General features: G+C 38.5%; 1 protein-coding gene across 1 annotated transcript in view; it reads left to right on the top strand.

The window, feature by feature from the left end:
• loxl2b (lysyl oxidase-like 2b) overlaps nt 1–26852 on the top strand; it is a 44930-nt gene that overhangs the window by 6718 nt on the left and 11360 nt on the right. Inside the window, exons 4-8 of the mRNA XM_053325663.1 lie at nt 12738–12949; nt 17744–17960; nt 21327–21510; nt 25258–25409; nt 26634–26801. Coding sequence (XP_053181638.1) covers nt 12738–12949; nt 17744–17960; nt 21327–21510; nt 25258–25409; nt 26634–26801 — 933 coding nt within the window. The remainder of the gene's footprint in view (nt 1–12737; nt 12950–17743; nt 17961–21326; nt 21511–25257; nt 25410–26633; nt 26802–26852) is intronic.

The following is a 26852-nucleotide window of genomic DNA, read 5'->3' as shown; positions in this document are numbered from 1 at the left end:
GCTGAGAATTGTAATCATCGTGGCCATTTTTGCTGCAAGTGTCCTCAATTATAAGTAATCAAAAGCTTTTGAGACGGAAAAGAAAATGGGGAAAGTGGTTTATAATGTTGGACTCTTAAAATATTTTCTCAAGTGTGGTCTGCTTTATATCTTTAGGTTATGAAGTGTTTAGTCGGACAAAAGCAAGCAATTTCATGACATCACCCCTACAATCAAGAAAATAATCTGCAGATCACGCGACAATTAAAATAATTATTAGAGGCATCTAAAATTGTTGGTACTGTGTGCTCACATGTGTCATCCTCAGCTATTACTGTGTACTCATAGAAATGTGAAGCTATTATTTGGTATAAAAAACATTAAAGCTTCACCAATATATCCTTTTATAGTAATCATTTTTGTCATTTGGAAAGTTGTTCATATGATGAAACCACATGAAAGCTATCTCCAACTCTGCAGTTTCCCTCACCTCTACAGGGTGTTTGGTGCCTTTCAACTAGTAGTTTTGTTCCACACCTTATGGGGCTTTTCCATTATACAGTTCTAGCATTACCCGGCTCGACTCGACTTGACTCTACCCTGTTTTTTTTTGCTTTTCCATTAGTACCTGGTATTTGGTACTTTTTAGTACCTGCTCTGGCGAGGTTCCAAGTGAGCCGATATTAAAATGTGACGTCAACAGACTGCAGGCCACTGATTGGTCAGAGAGTGTAGTCACTGGAAGAGTCATGAGCATGACGTCCCACACAAGAATCAAAACCCTCCATTTTTAAATACAGTTATAAATAGTTACCACAGGTTTCATGCATGTTAGTTACAGCGGGTTTAACGCGAGTTAACATGGCTCCTATACGCAAAACTACACTGTGGTCCTTCAATGAAGTGCAGACGTTCCTGTGTGTGGTTGCAGACATACTATGACGATCCTGCCCATGTTGAGGATGTACTAAGAAGTAATGGAAAACGATGTACCTGGTACCAAACTGAGTAGAGTCGAGTCGAGTGGAGCCGAGTAGTGCTAGAACTGTATAGTGGAAAAGCGCCATTCGTGTCAATACCCAAAGCTCTGAAAAACCCACTATGAGTTACCTGCCCAGTACCAAACCAGATATTACCACTGAAACACAGCTAAAAAAAGAGAGTGAATTACGGAAGTTGGATGGAAACATGTCCAAATGAATGCTAATGTTGTGCCTGCTAGCTAAATATACAATTGTTTGCTAACAGCTTAAGGTAGCCATGTCAACTTGGTCATAACAAGCAAATGTTGTGTCGCATTGCCTCCAGTTGTCCAGAAGTCCATTAATGTAGGTTTAATTTTAAGTCATTTAGATTTGCAGTTAAATATATTAACCTTATCATGCTACAACTGAGCGTCAATTAAAAGTAAGACAGCAAAGAGTGATGAATAAAATCTTACATGCTGTTTTTTACAATTTTATCATATTTAGTCAAAGCCCTCATACACTATGCACTACCTGCCCAGTACCAGACCTAAAAAGAGAATGAGTATTGAATATTGGACTTGTGTTAGTGAAGTTGCTGGACTCCAAAGCAATGCTAATGTTGCGTCTGCTAGCTAAATATTTGTTTGCATAACGTAGCCATGTAGGCACATAGCCAACTTTATATGGTCATAACATGCTAATGTTGTGTCGCACTGCCTCCACTTGTCTAAAGATACATAAATGTGGATTTAATTGTCAAAGTGTTAATGTGCTAATTTGCAACCTTATTATGCTCCATTTGAACGTCAATCAAAATAAAACAGAAAAAGAGGGGTTTTGGTGAATAAAACTATACTTTAGTCTTACATACTGTTACTCTCTGTTTTTTTCTCCATAAGTACAAAGAAAAACTCAAGACCTCATTATGAATAGTTTGGGTAGTGGAAAAAGATCTTGCTGATTCTAAACATCTATTGCTCAGTTTACCTGTTAGTCTGCTCTCTTGTTCTGACTAATCACCTGTGGGTGTCATGTTAGAACAGGTAGCAATGAAATCTGAATGTGGGTATTAACAGTCCCTTCTATTCACATTATAATCTTTATTTCTTTCCCTTCTTTTCCTGCATCTTTTATTTTCCCTTCCTTTCTCTCTTTCTCTCCCACTTTTGCTCTCATAAGTAGATTACAAGCTTCCATGAAGTCACCCCAAGCAGACTTTACAATTCCCATTTTCCTCTCTTATGTCATTTTTTCCCCTCTGAGGCCTTAAGGTCAAATCTTCCACTTTCCTCCCTGTAAACCACCAACCACGCTGTGCTAGGTTGGCATAAATTGTCTTGTCAGCCCTTCATCTCATTTGCACTATGAAATTGGATTAATGCATGGCAGCTGTTTGTGTGACAATCTTTTTTTTCACATGGCTTATAGATGTTTCTGCAGCTATGTAAAAGTTTTCACCCCGAGGCATCACATTCCCACAGTGCAACGCAGGCGGATGTTTAGCCTCTGGAGATTCTCTTCCTAAAATTAACCACTCCTTCTAACATCAGTGTGAGTAGAGGATATCTTGTGGGGGAGTTTACTTACACAGAAGTTATGAACTTATGTTACAACAAAGAAAAGTGGATTTCTAGGTGTTTTTATTGTGTTCAGACAGAAAGAATCCAAACTACTGACAAGTGTCAATGGAACTGAGGCCTATGATTAGTTTTACTTGTGTACTTGTACTTGCATGGAGCATGTTTGGGGCCTAAAGTAGTAGGTAGACCTTGAGTTTAGATTTTTTAAATCAAAAATATTTGCAAATGTCTGTGAAAATTTGAGACCGCATTGAACCCAGTCTCAAATGTTCCCGTTTGCTGTTGAAATTTTATATCAGTGGATAAGTATAAATGTTATCTAATCTACTTGTCAAACAATGCATATGACTCAGATTACAAATATCTGTGTTTGAAAATGCTGGCATTACTACTAAAAGACAAATAAAACCACAGTGACACAGTACCCTGTTTTTTAGTACCTATGTGTGCACAAAGCTTTTAAAGGGGGCCTCTTATGCTTTTTCTTAGTTTCAGTCACATATATAATGTCAGATGGTCATATTAAAATGTGGTCAAAGTGTTAAAAAACACAAGTACAATGGGCTGACGTATGTAGAAGAAATCCCTGTGAGCAAAAAGCATCATCTTCATACAGCTTTGAACACTCAGTTTCCAACTGTTTTTTTAACTTTCAGCCCAAGCTGACATCAGCTTGTGACGGATGTCTTTATATGGTCACTTGCTCCATGCAAAACGCACAAGTTTACTGCTCCACTCCGCTAGCATTATGGCATTTTTCCATTGTTTTGAGTGTAGTCACGCTGAGCCGTGACTGGAGTCAAGCTGATAAACATGCATCAGTGTCTGAGGATGTTAGGCCTTTGATTAGTTTTATGGTGGGTTTTTTTTGTCATGTGCAAAACAGATTTGTTACATTGAATAGACTATTGTTGAAGAGGCCAGAAACCTCTTGTTCTTTCTGTCTGCTAGTTTTCTTTGTGGTTCTTCTCCACAGCTGTCTTTGTTTCCCCCTCTCTGTCACAGTGTGTAACAGCTGTTATCTGTTGTACTTGTACTAATTGAGCCGAGGTCAGACTTTGATACATGTTCAGATGTTCAGTTTAAATCATGTTTAAAAGTAAGCATCAAATTCAGCCTTTGCCAGGTTTCTTTCATGTTTGCTTAAAAATGTAAGAATCAAAGTTCATGACCTTCTTAACATGAGTTTGACACAACAATCCCAACTCAAGGTCCATTCATTATAAAAATTAAGAACACAATTATTTAACATGGTTACTCATTAACTTTGGAAACATTATGCCTTTATCAAACTTTTTTAAAAACTTGTATTTTTAACAGTAGATTACCTTAAAGTTTTATTCACCTGAAAAACAAATGAAAATAAAACATAATAGTATGGACTGCTCGTTCGCACTGTCCATCTCACTGCACTGTCCAGCTGCTCCGACGCACAATGCACTCGATATGTACCAAAAGACAAAACCAGAGCATCATTGCAAAATGGAATGCGGCACAATAATCTTAATTATCTTGTTTTCATAATCATCAGAAGCCAAAATCATAATTGAAAGTAAAATTTGATTAATCCTCCAGCCCTAGAATCATGCAAAGCTACTCATATAGCGTCCCAGAGCTACAAATTAGCATAATCGATCACCTTTAAGTTTGGGTTCTGTCTGCAGACATGTAGATGGCTTATCTAACCTGCTACACCTGCAGGTACCGTATAGAGAAGACAATGTGAAAAACAGATTTATTTTAGAATATTTGTACATCAAACCTGAACACTCTGTTTTGTATTTTGCTGTTGTGTCATGTTATCAACCTCATTAGCTTTAATAATTCTGATTTACTCTGCTTAGGACCTTTACTTTAAAATGCAAAATGAGACAAGCAGTATCAGCAGTCAGGTCCTTGCATCCTTAAAATCACTCTTAAGTATGTCTTTATTTTCCATGTTTTAATATCACGAAGGCTTCATATGCCATATCAAAGCAGTTCATTTTCATACAATCATTGTCTTTGTAATTTACGCCCCAGTTCAGGGTTTGTCACAGCTTTGTGTTACATCTGTTTCCAGTCTGTTAACAAAGACTCTTTTAATGGATTTTAAAGGAGGAACTGCACACTGTGACACAACATTCTCTGCATTCTGTAATTGCTGTCTTTGAAAACACATAATCCTCATTTTGTGTCCCAGCCAGCTCCAATGAAAGACTGGGTATTAATTAGACATGTTTTTAATTCTCGAGGTCCAGTTAGGGACTTGTAAAAATAGTTTACAACAAAGATGCACCTTGACTTGACTACAGGCAAAACAAACCCTCTCAGAAAACATTTTGAATGCTCACAGCTGAAAAGCATACAGTGTCTTGCTATGTACCTCTAAATGCGAGGTGTTTTCTGCTAGCAGAGAGAGCTGTAGAAGATCTCTATTGGAACCATATGTTCCTAAGCACTGCACTTTGTTATTGCTGGCAAGTGTAGTCTTTCCTCCACTGTGTGAGAGTTATGTACCAAATTTACTGAAAAACTAAAGCACATTGTGGATCAGCCTCAGTGCAACCACAAAGCAAAGTAAGAGAGCTGTGTGTGAACCTGGAAGATAATAAACCTTCTGTCCCTCTTGTAGTCCGTCCATACCAGTCAGTCGATGTTTTTTGCCAGATTTTAACCTGAATTGGTAGCTCCTGACTAATGTTAGAATTCAGCCAAATTTCTGCCACATTGCTTGTCATTTGACATGTAGTTTGAGGAGGTCTCAACAGCTGATGAGTTGCCAGTACGATCAGTTATCTTGCTGTTCGAATATCAGCTGTTACAGCGAATTAGAAACTAGCTACTAAGCTAAAATACATAGATGTACTATGAGGGCTGGATACCAGACCAAAAATAGCACTCATTGATTCCTATAAGAATTTCTCAGCTGGCATAAAAAAAGTTTCCAGCTTCTATGTGTGATTCTGCTTCTGTGTCCCCTCTCAGCCCATAGACTTTACATTGTGATGATGTCACTGATTTTCAAATCACTTTTCTCGGCTCGAGAAAAGTTTTATAAATATGAAACCTCAGTGTATATTTATATTAATAACAGAAAGAGTCATAATTGACCTTTTTGTTTGCAGTTCATGCTGTCCTGTCAATCTCTTACAGTGGTGGTCTATGGGAAAACATTTCAATTGAATATAGAATATATAGATCTTTATTGTCATTGTCACCAGGTACAACGAAATTAAAAGTGCTCTCCAGTCAGTGCATCATATATAAAATAAAATAACTAAAAAATAATAATAAATAAAATAAAATAAAAATAAAATAAAATAAATATATAGCTAGACACATTCAACCCTCCACACATACATCAACACAAGGATCATTACAAGAACATTCATCAACATACGATTGGAGTGCAAGTGCAAATGGGACCATGCAGTTCTTAGTGTTTGCCCTTTTGGTCAGTGTTGCTAACAGACAACACTGACTATCAGTAGTAGTTCATTCACTGCAGTAATCTATATCAAGACTAGCCTCTTTGTAATGGTACTGTATGGTGTCATTCCATCTTAGAGAGGAAGCAAGGAAGGGCAATGGGACTCTTCCCATTCCAAAAAATGATTAAGAGAGATATTTCTTTACTTCATGCAACACTAAAAGGACTATAACTCATGTTAGCTTGAGGCTTCTAGCTAATATGAAATTGAGAAAATAATGAATATAAATATGAAAATACAAATACTGTGAATTTTGTTCCCCATCTGTTACAGTGTTGCAGTAGGAATTTAGGCAATTCAGAATTCACTGCCAGTATGAACAGGATGAATGATGACTGGGACCAATAAGTCTTTCAGTGTAAATATGGGTATTTAAGTATTATTGTTATATGGAATTGAGCAGGTGGACTCAAATGTAGGAGACAGCCAGTAGAGCAAGGCTGAAGAATGACGTCTTTATTTCAGGCTTGAGTGCACAAAAACAAAGCTGGCAGGTCGAAAACAGAATACAGAGCGGAGCAGAACAAACAGAACAAAGGATCCAACAAAGACGGAGCTGGAAACCAGGAATACAAACAGAACTTGTGAGGGAATGGGGAACAGGTGATTAGACAAGGAACAGGCAAGGAGCTGATAGGCTGAGAGAAACAGTTGGAGCAGAGCAAGACTAATGAGGCTCATACAGTGCATGTGGGTGGGTGAGCAGATGAGGGAAAAGCAGCAAACCGAAAACCAAAAAACAGAAAGCAGAAGAAAGAGAGAACAGTGACAGGAACCTGTGAGATAAAACACCTCCAACACAAACTTAACTATCTCATCCTGCTGTCTTCTGAAAATAATACCATTAATATAATTTATTATTACCATCAATATGTCAGCCAGGAATTAGGATTTCATTAAAGACACATAAAAAAGAAGAAGAAGACAGAAAATAACAAACTTAACCTATAAGTTCATATATCTCAATATTAAATCTCAGTATATTTACTTAAGGTGAATAATAGAACATCATAAGAAATGACTGTGCATTCACTGGCATAGCTTAATAAAATATACATGAAAATAACTACACAGGTAACACTTCTCCCCTCTGAGTCTAGTCTTTACAACACAGGGAGACAAGCCTGAGGGCATCTGGTGGACAATGACAGCGAAGGATTATAGAGCCAGACTGTAACATAACCATGACAAATGTATTAAGACAGAGTTTTTAAAAGAGAAATGACATATTATCCCCTTACTAATGAAAAGTTGAAGTCATAAGTAATAAAACACACTATCAGTGGATTCAATACAGTACAGTACTTTACATGGTTTGGTATGATCGGTAGCTTAATATGGAAACTTTTGATACATTTTGCTTCAGTAGTTAGTCACTAAGTCAGTTTGCTGACTGTGTCTCTTCTCCATGTATGCTAATGTAACACACAGTTTTAGTATATAGCTGTATTGGTTTTATTATAAAAGTAAAACAAGTAAAGAAATGAACACGCTGAACTTCACCAGAAGCCGGAAGAGTTTGTTGTTTCAAGCTTCAAGCACTTCTTCTGTTGTCTCGTCTTAATGTTGCAGCCCTAATCCTTTACCAATTACTATTCTTACATTACATGACAAGGGCCAGTCACGCCATGAAGTAGTGTATAGTGTTCATTTAGAGACGTGTCTTTAATCATCAGAACTCCATGGGACAGAGGGTCGACTTAGTTAATTATGTTGTTGTGGTGGAGGTTTGAAGAGTGAGTTCATCTAAATGAGTTTTTAACACATTTAGTGCAATTTGTCCCCTAAAACTGCTACTTTCACCTTCATCATCCATCATATGTAATTATATATATATAATATGAACAAATAGTGTTGTGCTTTGATTAAAAGTCTGATTTACTGTAAGTGGTGGTTTGTATTTACAGGAACAGACTTATGGGGTTGATTACAGTGGAGCTTTGTCAGTAAAACATGGTTGATTCATTCATTTATGAGTTTTTACTCTTTATTAACAAAATCAGTAAGAACCTAACAAATTGTGATGACTCTCCTGCTGTGATTCACAGCTGCAGTTTAAAAAAAAAAATAGAAAGGCGAGAGAAAAAAAAAAATATTTATGTCTTGTTGTGCCCAGACGTGCTGGCACTGATTCACTGCAGTGCTTTCCTGTTGTGGCCATAAGTCACGGCAGCATGTTTTGGTTAAACTAAGTCTGGATACTGAGGATCATTTCTGAGTAATTCCTGTAAATTACATTCAATGCAAAGTATCTTCATCTGGTTCTCATAATAACTGGCTTCTGCCATCTTCTGAGCACCTCTGTGTAGTTATTTAGTACTTACTGATGTCAGTTTCCGCTGTAAAGCTGCACTAATCAGTGTTTTTATGTAGAGACAAACCTGCTGCAGAGTTTGCTGCAGTTCTTCATGGCTCTATGGAGTGTTTCAACATCTTTCAGCTCACATTTTAGTGTTACAGCTAGCAAATATATTGTTTTGGTCCGGTCCAAATGCTTTCGTTGGTATTGTATCTCCAAAAAACTAAAGAAAGGAATGTCAAAAGGAAGGAAAGGAGTGCAATGGAATAAATCATGAGCAGCATCACAGTACTTCATACACACAAGAGCTGCCTCAATCATCCAATGAGAGGGCTGGAAAGATCTGTCTCACTAATTGGTGAGCACCTTGGGTTAATGCAAATAGTATGCGTCACCTATCAGACAATAACATATGAGACTTAGAAACATTAGATAAATATCAAAATGGTAAAATACAGCAGAGATACAACACAGTTTTTTTAAGCATCACAATATTGAAAAACAGGTAGATTAGGAGTCATACTTAAGTGACTACATGTCTACCTCCAAATGATACTATTGGTAGATGATGTCAACAGTACATTGAAGAGCATAATGTCACTTGATCAATAAAATAGCATATCAAAATACAACCTAGGACACAAGCTAGAAATGAGACAATGGTAATGACAGACTCCAAAAGAGGAAAGAAAAAGCCTTTCTATGACAAGAAAAACGATTCTACACATCTGGCCTTGTCTAAAAAAACATCCCAATGAGAAAAAGTTACAACATTACATTGAGCAGCAGTTCATCATTCAATCCCTAGGGAGACATTAGTTGGTAATGTATCTAGAACGACAGGAAGGGGGTTTTGAGTAAAGAAGCTCTTATAACACACAGTACGCTACCTGCCCAGAACCCAAAACAGCTCAGTTGGTGACTAGCTGGTAAAGAAGGTTGAACACATACTGTAGCAGCAACAGAACCAAGAAAGTAATTCAGTTTTGGAGCAATGAAGGGATTTTTAAAGTAGAAAACATGTAGAATGAACTCGGATATACCTCTGTGAAAAAGGGCTGAGTTGCAATATATATCGGGGGCCCCTTCAACTCTCCTGTACAAGTCATCCCATTAATGGCTTTTCCATCTGTGCCACTTTTCCTTTCGGACAAGTGAAAGCTCAGGAAAAGCGCCCCCTTCCCCGGAGTGCGGCAAAACAAGACACACATGTTAGAAAACCCTTTTTTTTATGTCTGCAAACAGACACGTGAGGACGATCTGAACTCTAAACAGGAAATTAATTAAGAGAAATTAAATAGATGGGAAAGGGATAGAGGGGAGGCTGGCACGTGATCCAAGAACAAGTGGAGTCTCTCATGAGCTGACCTCAAAACCAACTCAAAATATAGCTGTAGTTTTTTTAGAGTCTTATATAAGCTTTCATATATGCAGAGAAAAGCGGGGCCTGGCAGGGATGCTGTTTAACTCACCAAGATTTGGGGTCAAGTAATTTTTCTAATGTCTACTTTGGTTAAATGTTTAAGCCAGTTTGGATTTCCTTACTGCCAACTCTAACTTATTTTTTGCATGCCTGTCACCGACTCATGTACTGTATATTCAGTAAGTCCAAACAAGGTCACCATCGCCATATTTCCAGTCATTATCATGTTCCATGATTTCAGCCTTTATGTAGTTTTACATCCTCTGCAGTCCAGACCTGGTTGACCAGAATGATTAATGTGGTTATCTCTGGGAGAAAATAGCACAGGATAGAAAGGGCTGGTGATTTGTAGTTTTCACTCTGGTGGCATCTGCCCTTCCCTCGAGACAAATGCCAATTTAGCAAGCCCTCCTTTCTCATTATTTGATGTCTAGGTTTTCTTGGCTGTGTATGAGAGGAATCTTTACCAGCCCCATCTGTCGAGCAAACCGACATATTCTTCCCCTCATCCAGACAGAGCTCCCTCTCCTCAGCCCACGCCGTCACGTAGCACAAGAATGTGGGTTTGGTCTATGGAACAGGAAAATGTTTATTTAATCCTTGAAAAAAGGAGAGAGGAAAGGCACTGAGTTGATTTTTGACAGCCTCACACTAACTGCTGACTGAGGTTTGCCCAGATGCTCAGAGTACTTTCCTTCATGCTTACATTGACAAACCAATTATTATTGATTAGTTTATCAAAGTCAAAAACCATGATGGGAAATTATTGAATTGGTCAGCCTACTTAATGAGATAATAGACACTAAGATCATCCATTTGCAATCATTCAGTAGACTGATATTCACATTAATAAGTATTTACAGAAGAGTCCTAGGTAACACTCTAGCATGTACACCACTGGGTGTAGAAGGATGCCCTGGGAGTACAGATCATGCTGAGTGAAAAAAGGCCCCATGCTAATGCTGAAGCACATACTTGTAATTTAATGTAAGATACTACTGTTTTCCTGAATAAGAATCTGTAGCAGCTGAAATGCTAAATGCTAAACACATGTAGATTTGTAATTATACACAATATATTATAACTAAGGAGTTACTCCCTACCCTGTTTGAATGTAGTGAAGGTGGAGTTTTTATACCATTAAAGTAGCATCCATTGATTTTACCTTTCAGCCACTTGGGGGCAGTGTAATAAGTTTTAAACACTGAAATATCGTCACCATATAAAGTTAAAAATGTCAGCCAACATGAGTTGTTTATTTACACTAGCAGACACACAGTGATGTTAGCATTCATTAGGAGTTGTGTGTCTAGCCATCTCACAAATGTAAGTCCGATATTCACTCTCCCTTAAAAACTGATCGCCTCTTAGTCCTGAGAAAAATATCTGGATGTTTAGCTGCCAAATGCTCCTCTGTGTCACTAAGTTTGTCCATCTGGTCTTTGGTGCTGGGCAGGTAGCATGCAATGGGATTAACAGAGCAAAAAGAAGCAGCTGTCGGCTGTTGGAAATAAGAATAATGAGTGTGGTGAGAGTGAAGCAAAAACACTCAAGTTTGAAACAATGAGCTTCAGCTTACAATAAGGTTGGGTACATGAATGTGCAAGCCGTATCATTATTATCATTTTCAAAAGTACTCTAACAATGTAATATATATTGTGTCACCGGTACTTTAACACGCCTGCCCCCACCACAGCCCCTTATATTGTTTTCATAGATGCATTTCATAGATGTTTGATAGGGCGCGACTAGAGGGAACCTGTGGCAGGGATAGCAGGAGAACACCACTACGCAAATTTAGTGGGGTACATAACATGGAAGCAAAGCTAGAAACTTTTTTTTAGCATATGTGCTAGCTTAGCAATTTTTAAAGGACTGAATGGGTGCCATTTTTGGTCCGGCATCCAGCTTTTATCACACATCCATGAATGTTTTACTCGAAGCTGCTTTCACTCTGAATGAAGAAGAAGTTCCATTGCAGAACAACAAGAAAAAGTTAACAATATGGTGTGTGTGACAGTTTAATGAGATAGTGATACAGTACAGCACGAGACAGACATTCCTGTTTATGCAGTTGGCGCAATTGCACTGCGTACAGTCCGGACCTCACGTACTTGGAAAGCCTGAATTGACCATCGGTGACCATTGTTTCTGCTTAAAACCACATTGTGTAGAATTTGAATATTTGTGACTTTGGTATCCCTCAGTGGTTATTTACATACAGACGCGGTGGAAGACAGCAATGAAATATTGCCACATAAAAATTCTGCAAACACTGGCTTTAAGTAACTCAGCATTTGTCACTGAACATAATGTAGGCAAATGTTACAGCATGGAACACAAGCTGACAACCTACAAGGAACATAATGAACGTTTATGGTATTATTAAAGTGAAAACTGTATCTATAAACTAAAGGACACGTCACAAAACGTCTGGTGTCCTTTCACAGTAGTCTGAGCAGTCTGGAAAGAACTGTTGGTAACTTAATTACCTCCTACTGCATGTGTACTCACAATGCTGCGTTTGTGCATTTTTCCTCGATTACCATGGAAACCGTTTGATGCCTTTAGCTATTAAAGCCAAAAACAGTTGTGCAGGGGCAGCCAGTCACGGTGTTTAGCATTAATAAGGTGATTGACTGTAAAAATGTTTAAGCAATCTGGAGAAGATTTACAAGCAGTACACACAGAGCTTAGCAGCTGTGCTTATAGTCAGGGTTCTGGGGGTTGAAAGTGTTTGATTGCATATTATGTAACACAGGAAACACAGTCAGGCAGATGTGATATGTAGCATGTTTATCAGTTACAGAGGTCCTTCTAGCAAGAAATGGGAAAAAGGACTGTATATTTTCTCAAACTATACAGAAATTGACCAAAAATCATTCAAATTTCTAAATAAATTACACATAAACATATGTACACAGTTTCTATGACAAGTTACAGTTCAGGGAGATAAACAGACATATGTTTGTTGTTTGGAATCCATGTGTACATTTCACCATTTCTTCTCCACAGAGCCTTGATATTCAAGTTGAGGATGTGCGCATTCGAGCCATACTGTCATCGTACCGTAAACGGATCCCGGTGACAGAAGGCTACGTGGAGGTCAAGGATGGCGGTAAATGGAAGCAGATCTGTAATGCGGAGTGGAACCAGTTCAACAGCAGAGTCATCTGTGGCATGTTCGGCTTCCCCGGCGAGAGAAAATACAATGCCAGAGTCTACAAGTGAGTATTCCTTTGCTTTATATGTGGCCCTGAGCACAGCGTTTGATTCACTAGTGGCAACTTCTACCACAATTCATGGTATTATAAGGTACTCTGGAACAGTGTGGCCACAGACTGGATGCTGGGACACGAGTGAATGGGAGTGTTGTTGGATAATGGTAAGGCCTGACTCTGGGGAGTTGGCAGATGGTCAACTCTGATCTGTTTTTCCCATTTTCTTTACCACACCTCACACATTGGTAATTATATATTAACAATTCGCTTGAATGGAAGAACATGATAGACCCAGATTGTCTGGATTTGGCATTTACAAGCATTCGGTCATCACTACAACATGGGTCAAAATGAGGTCATATGTCTTAAAACATCTAGGGTAGACCTTGATGTAACTGTCATATCTTATGCCCCAACAGACCCACTTACAAATGATGTGTTGGGGTTAAATCTGTGGCTCAGTGCTGCTATCTAGTCAGTGCAGGTCAGCATTTACATCATATTAGATGGATGGTAAACATAGTAATTTCCAAGTGTTAAAATAATCAAGACAATATGATTACAAAGTCGGTCATGTACAGATTAAAACACTATGCATTAACAATATAACATCATTATCATTATGTTTGGGTTCATTACACTGAACGTCAATCTTTGACTGATGTGAGGCCTCTATATTTGTTTGGTTTTCAGGCACTTCTGTATTAATTAGTGTCAGGTTGGATATATTGGCTCATTAGTACAAGTTAAATAAACATTTGCAGCCAGCAGGCACGGAACAATATTGGCATTCTTTCGGAGCTATGTTTCTGGCCGGCTGATGAGTACGATAAAAATATTTCAATATTCCCTCTCATTTTAGCTCTGTTATGGTTTTTATGAACTCCTGAGAAAAAATGTCTGTCTATTTATTGGCTCGATACCCCGCTGTGTTCACCAGTTAATCACTAACTCTATCGTTCTGCTGTTTGGTGCTTGGCAGATAGTGTACAGTGGGTTTATTACTGATTATTCGCTGTGAATTGCTGACAGTGAAATACAGCAAGCCTTTCACCGAACTCATAATCATTTGATCTGTTGTTATTACAAAATGATTGATTAGAAACCTTTTAGGTACCTTGGTGTTCTGAATGTCTAGGGCCATTGGGCAGTCGCCTACTTGGTTGGCGCGGTTGGTAATCCAGACTTGGTCAGCCATATTTCCTGTACATGACTTCATGTCAATTGACTGAAACTGATCTGCTTGACATGTCAACTATATTGAGTAATGTCAGCTATGTGGTGGGTTACTTTTCCAACCTCAAACTGACATTGAAAACTTAAGACGTCTTAGTCAGCTCATCAGGGCCCTGACCTAAATTTGCTTATAATCATGGTATGTACTGTGTAAAATAACATAATATGAACATTTAGTAGCCCATCTGTCTCCTGTGAAAACCATGCATCATTATATATCATATATTATATCATCTTTAAATGAGACAATAGCAATGTATTTTTGGGATATTTTAATGGGTTTCTAAATGGTTTATGTAGCTGAACCCATAAAGGAAGATTTAATTCTTTTGGTTTATCTGAAAAACAACACATTTGGAGATATATAAAATAATCTTGTTACTATTGACAGCTGAGTATACAACTAAAATATGATTTCAGGTTTTGGATTCTGTTTTGGAGCAGTCTAGCAGCCCAACAGTGTAATAAACTTTGAAAACTCAGTCCAAGTGTCTAAAGATTTAAAATAGTTTTTATTTAATACAGACTATTAAAAAAACTACCAAATGGGGTAGGTGTTGAAGGGTTCAAACACATAGGAATAATACTGAATTATAAACCTTCCAATGTGTAGATTGCTTGCTTAACATAACAAACCCTTATACATTGAAACTCAAACTTGACTCCAGTATATACAACATCAGTGCATTCCAGAAAGCTGTCGTAATGTGTGAGCGAATGCTGAGGGATCTAAATCCTGCTTACAGTACATGAGGAAGCTTGCAGCCAGGAACGGCTACAGGTTAATCATTGCGTACCATAAAACTTCCAGCACTCGAGTTAACCTTGAATTGACTGTCTGCCAGGCTGGAAGTTTATCCTGCTTTAGGTAACCACAGAGGAGCACGTCAGCTCCTCAACTTTCCATCTACGTGTCATGTGTTTTTACAGGCTGCCGTTTGAAACAGTGATGACAGAGAGCCAGGAGCGGCCCCTGCTCTTTCATAACACTCAGTTAGACTGTGTGCTGATGCTTCTGTGTAGCCTCTAGTTTAGCTTCGTACAGATTGATTTCAGGAACACCAGATCTGAATTACAATGATCTCATGGAAGTGAAGTTAAGCCCTTGCAATGCTGTAGATAAAGTGAACTTTGATAGCACCAAAAGAATCGATACTGATACTCAGTCTTGTCTTGAGTAGCGATACTGGCTTCATTAGGGTTGATACAAAACAGGAAAGTATTATATCACATTCTGGGCACATGAACACTCTAATGAATGTATGCCAAGAGATTCCCTCAAAAAGTATTTTCAATATAAGGAGTGGGGGGCAAAATCTACAGTCTTTAAAATGTATAAAAATGCATTCCAAATGTTAACAAAAGTTAATATGAGGCTTTAGCAGTGTGAGCAGTAGATACAATCAAGGTGATATCTTTCAAAGTTGGTATCTTTGTTGTATAAAATTCCTTCTGGTGCCCCTCCACCCCCCATTTGTGCTACTGTCTCATTGAAGCAAGCATAGTGACTGACTATTAATGCTTCATTTTACCTTGAGCTGGACTCTAGAATTCATTTTTACAGAGAGAGGGCTCACTATTTTGTACCACATCTTCAAAAGGGATCTTTACAGACAGCATGGACAAAGGGAACAACTGAAGTGACCAAAACTTTAGACTTTATAGATCGGTAGACTTGAAAAAAAATGAACCTATCCTTCCTATCTTTCATGTGATTAACAGAGAATAGTAAAAAGATTGTTGGGAAAATTGAGGCCAATTAATGATTAATGGCATTTGACACATTAAACATAATAGTATATTTTAAGTATCCGATTCCATATGGGTGATTTTTGCCCAGATGTTACTTTCTACTGGAAACCAAATATCATGGTTTCTCCATCCTCCATTGCAAACCTGCTCACTGCAATCATTTGTCTTTATCACAGTGAATGAGGGGTGATTACAGTAATCTCCTTTTCAAGATAAGGCACGATTAACCTATGTAAAAAGAATGTAAACACATTCTTTGTGGAGTATATAGATAAAGCTGATGTGGCCTGATTGCATGCACGTGTGCCTTCGATGGCTGAAATCTGATGCTGAACTACAAATCAAAACATACCCATGTTGGTGTCTACTGTAGCATTCCTTTTACCCCCTTTCAACATGATTAAATCTCTGTTGTCAGCCTCTAAAATGGCTGCATCCTTCATTTCTCATAATGGAACTTGCAAAAACCTCCCTGTTTCATAAATGTTCCTGTCTTTCAAACTCCAAACCCTCAGCTTGCAACACATGCTTTGTGTTAAAAAATGTTGCCAACTCTAAACGACTTTGACATTTGAAATTGGTGGAGTTCTCCTCCATTAAAAGGCCCACATCTGTGTGCATTATCATTAATATCAAGTCAAAAGGCAGTGGTGTAGCGTGACACTCAAGTTAAGAAAAATGCTAAAAACACAATATTAATATGAGTGTGTAATCATCATTATAGCTAGGTTAACACATTTTGGTAACAAGTCAACTTTCACAGCCTCAGGATCACCAGAAATTAAATCATTGCTCCATTTGAACAGTCTGATACGCATCCCGGCTGTGTTCACATTGCATCTGAGGAGACACCAGAGCCAGTCCTCTGGCTGTGGCTGAGAACATTAGCTCTGGGTGGTTTCCAGTCTGCAGGCCGCCAGCTCCCAAATGAAAAACAAATGCTGCTTGTCCGGTTTTTTAATGTGCACTTCATACAGGAGACACAGAGATAGGACTCGCCGTTCTGCAAATGAGGCTCATTAAATACATAATATGGGCATGCTAATAAATTGAGAGGAAGAGATTAATGTCCCAGCAGGCCCCAAAGAGTGTCATTGACCTCAGTTTGTTGCAAGTTCATCTGGGGGACAGTGAACTCTCCAGCCCTTAACCAACCTTTCAATTTTGGTATTAATTATACAATATGGTAATGTCTTTGCCCTTGTCTAGGTTTATGGTGTCAAAGTAATGCATTCTGATAAGTTTAATAATAATCTTGATTAATGTGTATAATTATAATCTGGAGTTTCTGGTGCTTCTCAAACATTACATCTAGAAATTGAACAGCAGATTTAGTCCCTTGATGAAGTAAAATGCTAATTTGTGGCTGAAAATGTTTTAATAAGATTAAAAGAGAAATGAGCACAGATGTAATTATATGCTTGTGAAAAAAAATTACTCTCCTTTTATTTCCCATTTTGGTTTCCAAATTTGGAGAAAAAATATCACTGCTAAATGCTCGACTATGTTCACCAGCTAGTGGCTAACTTTGGTGCTGAGCAGGTAGCGTTTTAGGTTTAACTGAGATTTTAACACGAGGTCATCCATCAACCGTAACTTAAATCATTTATCTTAAAGAAGCCAATATGTGATTTTATCATTTCAAGTCACCACTTGGACACATTGTTTAAACAAAAATATAGATTAGCAGCAGTTGTGATTGTATGGCATAGGTCTCATTTTGGAAACCCCTACGCTGTTCTGTTTGGGCTTTAACCTGTCACCCCCCCAAAGACTTAATTAATCTCCTCTCCTTGTCCACCATCTGCCCAGGATGTTTGCCCGCAGGAGAAAGCCCACATACTGGGACTACTCCGTCAACTGCACTGGCAACGAAGCCCATTTGTCCAGCTGTAAACTGGGCCAGACGACATCGGTGAAGTCCAACGGGACCTGTGCTGGAGGGTTGCCTGTGGTGGTGAGCTGCGTTCCCGGCAAAGCTTTCTCCCCGACTCCAATGTCTGGATTCAGGAAGGCCTTCAGACAAGAGGTACAGTCTTCAGGGAACAATCACTCTGCACACCTTGAAGGGTTTTGTGTCAGTACTTATAAAGTGTTAATATTCATACCTCGTAAAGCATTTCAACTTGTGTTACTTTGTGAATCTGGTGGTATCAGCAAGCTGAAATGACTGCGGTGGTTCACTTCAGTTCACTGGCTCTAATTTAGAGGGTGTCTGATGAAATGTTTTGGTTAGACATCAAGCCAACGCTGACATTCGGTACTCAGTGTCACTTTGACAGCCCCAGCTGTAGCAGCGTTGGATGATTCACATCAAAATGAATCACCGTCATCTTGGGGTTTCGACATGATTGAGGTCGTAAAATTCTTGGGATGGTGGACGGAAAAACATGTATCTCCAGAGAGGAATGCCAAAATCAGCTCACTTTTACTCTCCTCGTGTGTCCTTGAGCGCGCAACATAGCCTACGTGCTTCAGAGAGAGAATGCTTTTTTTCCACCTTTTTTTTCTCACCAAGAAATTCAGGGAACTTCAAATATGGTGCAAAGAAGCCTTCCAACAGAGCATTGTGCAGCTGCTAGCGAGTAGCTTGGATTGTGTTATTGAGTTGTAATACCAATCCTAAGAGGCTGATTGCTTCATTTCTTAGGCTTGGTGTACAATCTGTTCAAAATCTTTTCTTTTTGCCAGGATGCCTTGGTTGTGCAGCAGTGGCGGCTGAATAAACACATCCTTCAAATTAAATTCTTAACATCACGTTTCATATTATCTAAAATGTGTTAGTTGTTTTGGGATTCTGGGTTGTGTCAGTAAAGCTCTACATTGCCAAAAATGCTGACTACTGTGGACATATTTTTATGTTCTTTGGGTCAGGGGATGTTGGGGGAAAAAGATGATCACACTAGTAATCATTCAAGGAAGGTATTTTTCTGTTTTAATATGACAATGCCCCCATAAAGAAAGCCAACCCCATAAAGAAATGTGTGGAAGAACTTGCCCTGACCTCAACCCTGCCCAACACCTTTGGGATTGAATTGGAACGCCGTTTTCTTTGCACAAACATTTCCTAAGTCTTAGCTTTAATCCCTACCAGCTCCGCAGGTGTTATTCTCTTCCTGTTTCTGACTTTTGACCGAAACAGTGTGTCAAAAAGGGGGGATTTTTTTTCACTGACAGGCACAGAAGATTAAAAAGGTGTTTCTCAGGTCTTAAGGCTCCAGGTGTCACGGAACTCATTTAATCTGTAAACATCCACACCAACTTTCAATTGAAAACCAGGAAAAGGACAGTTGTTTTCAGTAACAGGTAGACTAAGCTGACATGAATTTATCCACATTATGACATGAGGTACAGGCTTGCCTGCTCTTGTCACAGGCTACAGCTGAGTGCCAGGCTTGGAGTGATGTGCCCGACAAACCAAATCATCTCAACACTCTCTGCAAGTCTGGCTGTAAGGAGTCTAACCTGAAGCCAGATATTTAGCATTTGAAACATATATAATTAATACTGATATTTGTTATAAAAGTACACCTATACACACATCAAATACAAAATACCCATTAGATCTTACAGGATATTGGTTTATCAGGTTATGCATGTGTTATTTGTTGCATACTGTATTTAACATACAGTACATACACTGTAGCTTATTTCATGTGCTTTGGTGAATTTTCCTTTTCATCATTTCCTATAGTCTTTATTGCATTGTCACAGTTATGCTTCCCAGTGTTACCATTAAAAGGACCAATGAGTAGGATTTAGTGGCATCTAGCAGTGAGGTTGTAGATTGCAACCAATTTAATACCCCTACCCTCACCCTCCCCATCCAACTGTGTAAGAGAACCTACTGTATGTTGGCCATGAAACTCGTAAAAATCATGAAAGACCCTCTTTAGAGTCACTGTTTTATTTGTCAGTTATGGGCTACTGTAGAAACATGGTGGTGCAACATGGCGGCCCTCATGGAAGAGGACCCTCTCCCTATGTAGATATGCTGTGCTCATTCTAAGCTAATAAAAACACACGATTTTTATTTTCAGGTGCATATACACTAATGACTATTATATTTCATTTCTACCAAGTCTTTGCCATTAGATGCTACTAAATTCTACACACTGCACGTTTAAGTGTATTTGTGTAGGGCAATTTCCATTACCTGTTAAACTGCTATTGTTTCTTTGATTATTTGATTCATCTTTTTATCTTTTAAGTAAGAAAGTTAGTGAAACTCTGCTCTATGTGTAAGCAAAGATTACAAATCTCCTCTACAGCCCAGCACAACAAAAGCTCACACGCCTCATCCAGCACACAACACAACCAGTAGCTCTTACTCTGATGATGTGAGAGGCCCAGCGGACATAATGAGATCAACAGCTCACTGATAGACTTGACATGTGTGGTGGAGACAAGGTTGTGTGAGGCCTTAAAAATATTTGGAAGGATTTTGGATTCAGTCCATGAGGGCAATATGGGAACACTGCAGAGCACACTTCATGGTTTATACAAGAATATTGTGCAAACAGACTTAACGTGTTTCCCTGGAAACTAACTTTAAAGTTAGTATCCAGGGAACCTAAGTGGTGATATAAAATGATTATTAAAACATAGAGGCCAGATGGCATCCTTAAATGTCTTATTTTCTCTTTGCTGGGAATTCATCTTATTAAGGGATCTAAATCACTAAAATTCCAAAAATTACACAATAAATATCCACAAATTCCCCAAATAATGTCATCTGAAGATGAAATGTATCTTTTTTAGTCTAAATAATTTCAGTTATTTATATTATCAGTTTTATATAATACGTATTGATAATAACTACAGTATACATTATATTCCTGATCTACTTGTATTACTTATTATACATGTTATGCAATCTAGTTACTCTATTTGAAGACACTATCAATTTAAAGTGCATGCATTCCTTTTGTACCAGATGCAGTTTCTTTATTTCATTGTTCTCCAGGATGAGGTGTCACATTCTTTCATGACGGTTATATAAGAATTTAATGTTAATACCACCATGCTGAGGAAATGTGCAGTGGGTACCACAGCCCACACATTAAGACGTCTGGGCTTTACTTTGCGAATACACATTGCAGTAAATCACATGAAACCGTGCCACTAATGTGTTTACTTGTAAAATTAAACACTTCCAGTTTTTCTAAACAGTTAATGGGAGACCAGTATTGCTGCCATGTTCTATAAACATGAAGCCACCCAGTCTGCTGCCTCAGCTTTCTCATCACATAGAGAGAGGAAAGCTGAGGTTGCACACTTTGAGCTGAGTCTATTATTTTTTGAAAGAAGCAGAATAACCTAAATATGTGGGTTTTCCTCCTTTTGAAATGCTTTGACAGTGATGTCTTTTACAGTGTATGTTTTTCCTCCGCAGCAACCGCTGGTGCGTCTGCGTGGAGGAGCCATCATAGGCGAGGGCCGAGTGGAGGTGTTGAAGAATGGAGAGTGGGGCACCATTTGTGATGACAACTGGAACCTGCTGGCTTCCACCGTCGTGTGTCGAGAGCTGGGTTTCGGTACCGCCAAGGAGGCCCTGTCTGGAGGTCGCCTGGGACAAGGTATACTGACTGTGTATTTTCAGCGTTTTGTGTGCAGGAGAAGTCAACTAACCCATTTCCCAGCCGCTCCTTGCACATTTTAAGAATTTGCAAGGGTTTTTCAATGAATAGGAAAAGTGTACATATGAAATGTGAGCATCACAATCATGTATTAAAAAAAGACTGATGTAAGTACACAGTAGACCTGAAGCAGTCCCCTGCCACTGAGCTCAGAATGACGGTCTTTATTGTTGGAACTGTACATGTACATTGCTCCATTTATGGAATAGAGGGTAATGACTGTGGAGCAAAACCACATATTCCAAACATTCCAAGCAGTAATTTTATCCTTAAGGCTTTCCTCTTCACCTCTCTGTGCCACTGACCAGAGTATGATGAACTCACAGACCTGATGGTGAAGCGATGTAGTTTGCTGGAATGGGATCAGTGACACTGTGCAGGTCAGTGAGTTAGAGGATCCACTCAGCTGGTGTGAATTCAGATATCACTCTGGAAAGATCTATAAAGATTCCTGTATATTCAGTTTGGAAGTTACATAACAAGAGGGGGGGAGAAACAGCTGTACTGTGGAGAGAGCCTGTTGAGAATAGTGTTACTCTCCATGCATAAATGTTACCAGACATTCAGAAGCTCTGGAATACCTGGTGTTATGATAGAATTGAACATGTAACATATCAGTTAAGTAATATATATGTAACTACTGTGGTAAAAAGATACCCCTGAGATAACCCCCAAAACAAACAAATGTACACATCTGAGTGTGTTTCCAGATGTTGGTTAATGCTTCTCCATATGTGAAAAAGGTTGTAGAAAACCTTTGGTAGCTCCAGAGGGAGCTTCTAGACGTCAAATTGCCTCATGTGATGTCACTTGAGTCAGCATCAGTTGAGACTGAAGCCTACAAGTTTGAAAAAAAAAGTCTGAGTGTGGAGTAAGAAAGAAGTGAGATTTTAGTGAGGCTAGCAGATCCAGGCTACATTAGCTGCAAGTTGCATTGTGGAAAATGTAGGCACAAGGTTGTAACAAGGTAGGATAATGCTTGAAAATGATTCCTGACAGCAGCCATTAAAGTCTGTCTCTCACATCTTTAATGTTTTAGTTTTAGTTTTGGCTGAAATTCACACCAAAAAAAAGAAGTAAGGCATCAGGAATGTGTGCTTGCATGAATGTGATTGGTCTTGCTGGATGACATCACATTGTATAACCCTAACCCTAACCATTCAAATGAAGGCTGCATTAGTACCCCCAGGAACTCCTTGGCACTGTAGCTCATGTCCCCCAAACAAGTTTTATTTTATTCTGATTGGATTATGCTGCTGTTGGGTGGGAAACTTCAATCAATCAATCAATCAATCAATCAATCTTTATTTATATAGCGTCAAATCACAACAAAAGTAATCTCAAAGCACTTTACACAGAGTAGGTCTAAACCATACTCTTTAATTTCATTTTAAAGAGACCAACATTCCCACATGAGCAAGTACTGGGCGACAGTGGCAAGAAAAAACTCCCTTTTAACCTCAGGCAGAACCAGGCTCAAAGTGGGCGGCCATCTGCCTCGACCGGTTGTGGTTGAGAGGAGGCGGGGGGGAGGGGGAGAGAGAGAACTTGTGATTCCATATTATGTTTTGGACATACTAGGTTTCTGACAGTGACTATAAAATGATCAACATCAAGAGAATGAGTCAAGGCTTGTGATGTATTTCAAATGCCCCAAGGCACTTGCCCAGATTACTTGTATGGTAGATCCAGCCATGTACCCACCAGATGAATTGCCTAAAAACACATCATCGTTGACATTAGTATTAAAAGACAACTTTTTTAAAAAGTTAGATGGAGCAAGACGCATGAGCATGCTGTAAATAAATTCATAGGTTAACCAAACTCATTTATAAATCATGACCAAAATTATACAAGTAAGTTGTGAGACCAAAGTTGTAAAAGATGTTAATAAAATATATCCTTTAACCTTTTCTAAGCCCTTCAATCTGAGCACTCCCTGTTTATGGTCTCTTCTTCTTCCCAGTCTGCAGCTATATCACTGGTTGAATGTGGAATTTTACAGTGGGTAAAGCAAGTTTGGGAATTGGTGCCTCACCTTACTAAAATGTGCCACTGACCCACTTCTTTCCTAAATCCATGGTTTTTAAGCCTGAGCCCACCTGTTATCAGGATATATTGTGGAAAACTGTGACCTGGTTCACAAAACAGCAAAGAGAATCGTGTGCTGCGTGATGTTTCTGAACAGGAAATATTTATTTTTTCACAAACAGGGACGTGCTGTACATCGCAGCACATTCCACTCACATTAGACACGGAAAATGTCGAACCTGCTTTTTGAAAGTCTTTTTTTTTTTTTAACCATCATGATTTCTCATCAGTAAGCTCATGGAGAAAAACAAAACTCAGATGGAGAAACACAGATGGTGACAGTAAAACATAGAGAGGGAAAACAAGGATCATGTTGGATGAAGGAGTGTCATATTAGCATGTTAGAGCTGTTTTAAATCATGCCTTTATGAATCATCTTGAGTCTTCACTGATTAATTGCGTTTGAAGATTTGTCTGACATTTCTATGTGTGTTAGATTCTTCATGGTGATGGACCTTAAATATGACTTTCTGTACATGAAGAACCTGTTATTTAAAAGCAACAGAGTGACATTTTTAGTCTTCTGTAGGTTTTCTCTGCATTCATTTTTGTCTTTGTTTAACATAATTAAACTATCTTAGACTCAGCTATAAGTCTAATTTATACTTTTGTTAATTTAACAAAGTATAAAGCTACCAGGGACCCAAATTATTCAAAACAATGACACAGGATTCTATAAAATGTGTACCTTGTACATAATAATCACTGAAATGTTACCTTATAGAACATGGCTATAAAAAGAATGTTGTTTCACTATTATACAAATACAGCAGGAATATGTCTGTCTAAAATCACATACTTCTATTAGTAGACTTCTGTGTAGTACACTATGTACTTACTTGCATAGTGTACGAATTTTGTGTTGACAATTATCAAGCTAGCATTAGCATTCTTGTTATCGTTAGCAGTACCAAATCATTACACTGCTAAATTAACCCACGAAACCTAGTGATGGCTTATATGTGACAACAGTATAGTGGTGCTTAGTACAAAAAGCACATGTATAATTTACATTTGTATAACGCAGCCATGTTCACCGTAGTAACAACGTCCTCAACCACCATTTCCTGTCAAGGACAAGAAGTGTCCATAGTTACACACTCAACTTTTTGACCGTTTTAAGTGCACCATCCAGGTACTCATAGTGCACTGCATTTTTCCATATTTCTCAGTGTGAACACGCTTACTCAAAATATTAAGTATAAGTACAGAAGTAGCCTATGAGATTTGAGATACAGCATGTATTTACATGTTTACAAGAGATTGATTGATTGACTTTATTTGATCATGATCAGATTCTAGCTTCTCATACACATTTGTGAAACATTATTAAGGATAAAATCCAAATATTTATAATTCACAGTTTAAAAAAAAAAATCTTTCAAAGAATGTTTTATGTCACATTAGCACTTTCAGTTGGTTTTCACAGCTTGTCTCTAAAACATGGTGAGTGTATTCACAGAGGACAGATAATGGTTTAGAGGTTGAAAGAAGTGTGAGCTGCTGGTGAACTGAATTATTTCATGTGGATACTTGCACAAAGAAAAAGCCTACTGTTCAGATTGTTCAGATTGTTCTTTTATCTGTGTTTTCCAGGTATGGGCCCAGTCCATATGAATGAGGTGGAGTGCTCTGGATTTGAGAAGTCCATCACTGAGTGTTTCTTCAACAAAGAAGCTCTGGGTTGCAGCCATGAGGAGGATGCGGCCGTCAGATGTAACGTCCCTGCTATGGGCTTCCAGGAGAGGGTGAGCCTCAGCTTTGTTTCAGTCCATCACAAAGAACAGGGGCCCATTTCTCAGAAGTAATTATCAATCACTGCACACGCACAGAATATCTCTCAGGGTCGAGTTATACTAATGATTGTTGCTGACAAATGTTCTATATATTTCTAGAAGTGTCAAAACACCAGAGAGATGATTTCATTTTGCAAACTGCAGCTTCTGTGGTACAAATTTAGTGGAAGTGGCTATCAAATGACGATGTGTCAGAGCCGTCGCTCATATTGATGAACCAAACAGAGAATTATCAGCAACTCTGCAGCTCACCTCAGCTTTATGGAGCATTATTCCAAATTTCAGCTCATATTTTAGTTTTCCAGGTGCAACTTTACAGTTTTCGTTCACTCTCATTGCTCTCTTAGCGTCGTTTTTGGCTGTGGCAGGCTAAAATAATGCCTGCTCAAATGCTCAATAAGTGGAGCATTTAGCAGCTAAAGAGACAAATGTTTCCCTCAGGAGTTGGTAGAGTGAAAGCACAGCCAAAACATATTTCTAGGAAACCATAAGTAAGTGGATTTACAATTACTAATCATCAATTTTATGTCTAGGAAACCATAAAAAACTATTGGACATGCATAATAAGGTACTATCCTGTCAGCAAGCAGCTAGCTGCATCTACTGAGCTGCACAGGCTCAGCAGTAATATGGAATATTTACTTTTGTTTTTTATTTGGTTTGATTCTTTATTTTGGTCTATTAAAATACGAGAATTTAAGAAAAAACCTCCAGAAAAAGGGTCTACTCTAAACATAATATTTCCTTACCCATGATGCACAAATGATGATGTACATTTCTTGTTTACTTGAACATATCAATTTAAATAGAGATTATATGTCAATGTTGTGTTCACTATTCGTTTCCACTGCCTCCTTGTGGCAAAAATCAGGTATTGCAGTTTGAAACACGTTTCTCCAGGCTTGGCATAGATCAAACAATATATGTCTCAGTATGATAATGATTATATTGGTTGTGCATATTTTTAATTAATTTTGTGTGTATCTTAAATATGTTTTGATAATTTTTACAGATTTTCCATAATGTTTTTCAGTAATTTTCTGAAAACTAAATTCTTGACTACTTTTATTACTATTCCTTGCTACCAAATGTATCTTTGAAATTCTCAGTCACAACATATCTAACTGAACTTCACACATTGATTTTACTATAACAGTTTTTTTTTAATGCAAATAGCTGCGTCTGAGCGGTGGTCGTACCCCCTTTGAGGGCCGTGTGGAGGTGCTGGCAGAGAGAAACGGCTCTCTGGTGTGGGGGACGGTGTGCAGCGAAGGCTGGGGAACCATGGAGGCCATGGTGGTCTGCAGACAGCTGGGCCTGGGCTTCGCCAGCAATGCTTTCCAGGTACAGCTAGGGGGTGGATTTTAGCTCAGTATAAAACCACATTTTTATTCC

Source organism: Scomber japonicus, chromosome 9 (assembly GCF_027409825.1).
Source record: "Scomber japonicus isolate fScoJap1 chromosome 9, fScoJap1.pri, whole genome shotgun sequence".
Lineage (NCBI taxonomy): Eukaryota > Metazoa > Chordata > Actinopteri > Scombriformes > Scombridae > Scomber > Scomber japonicus.
Note: the sequence above shows the minus strand (reverse complement) of the source record. Positions and strands in the feature narration are given on the sequence as shown.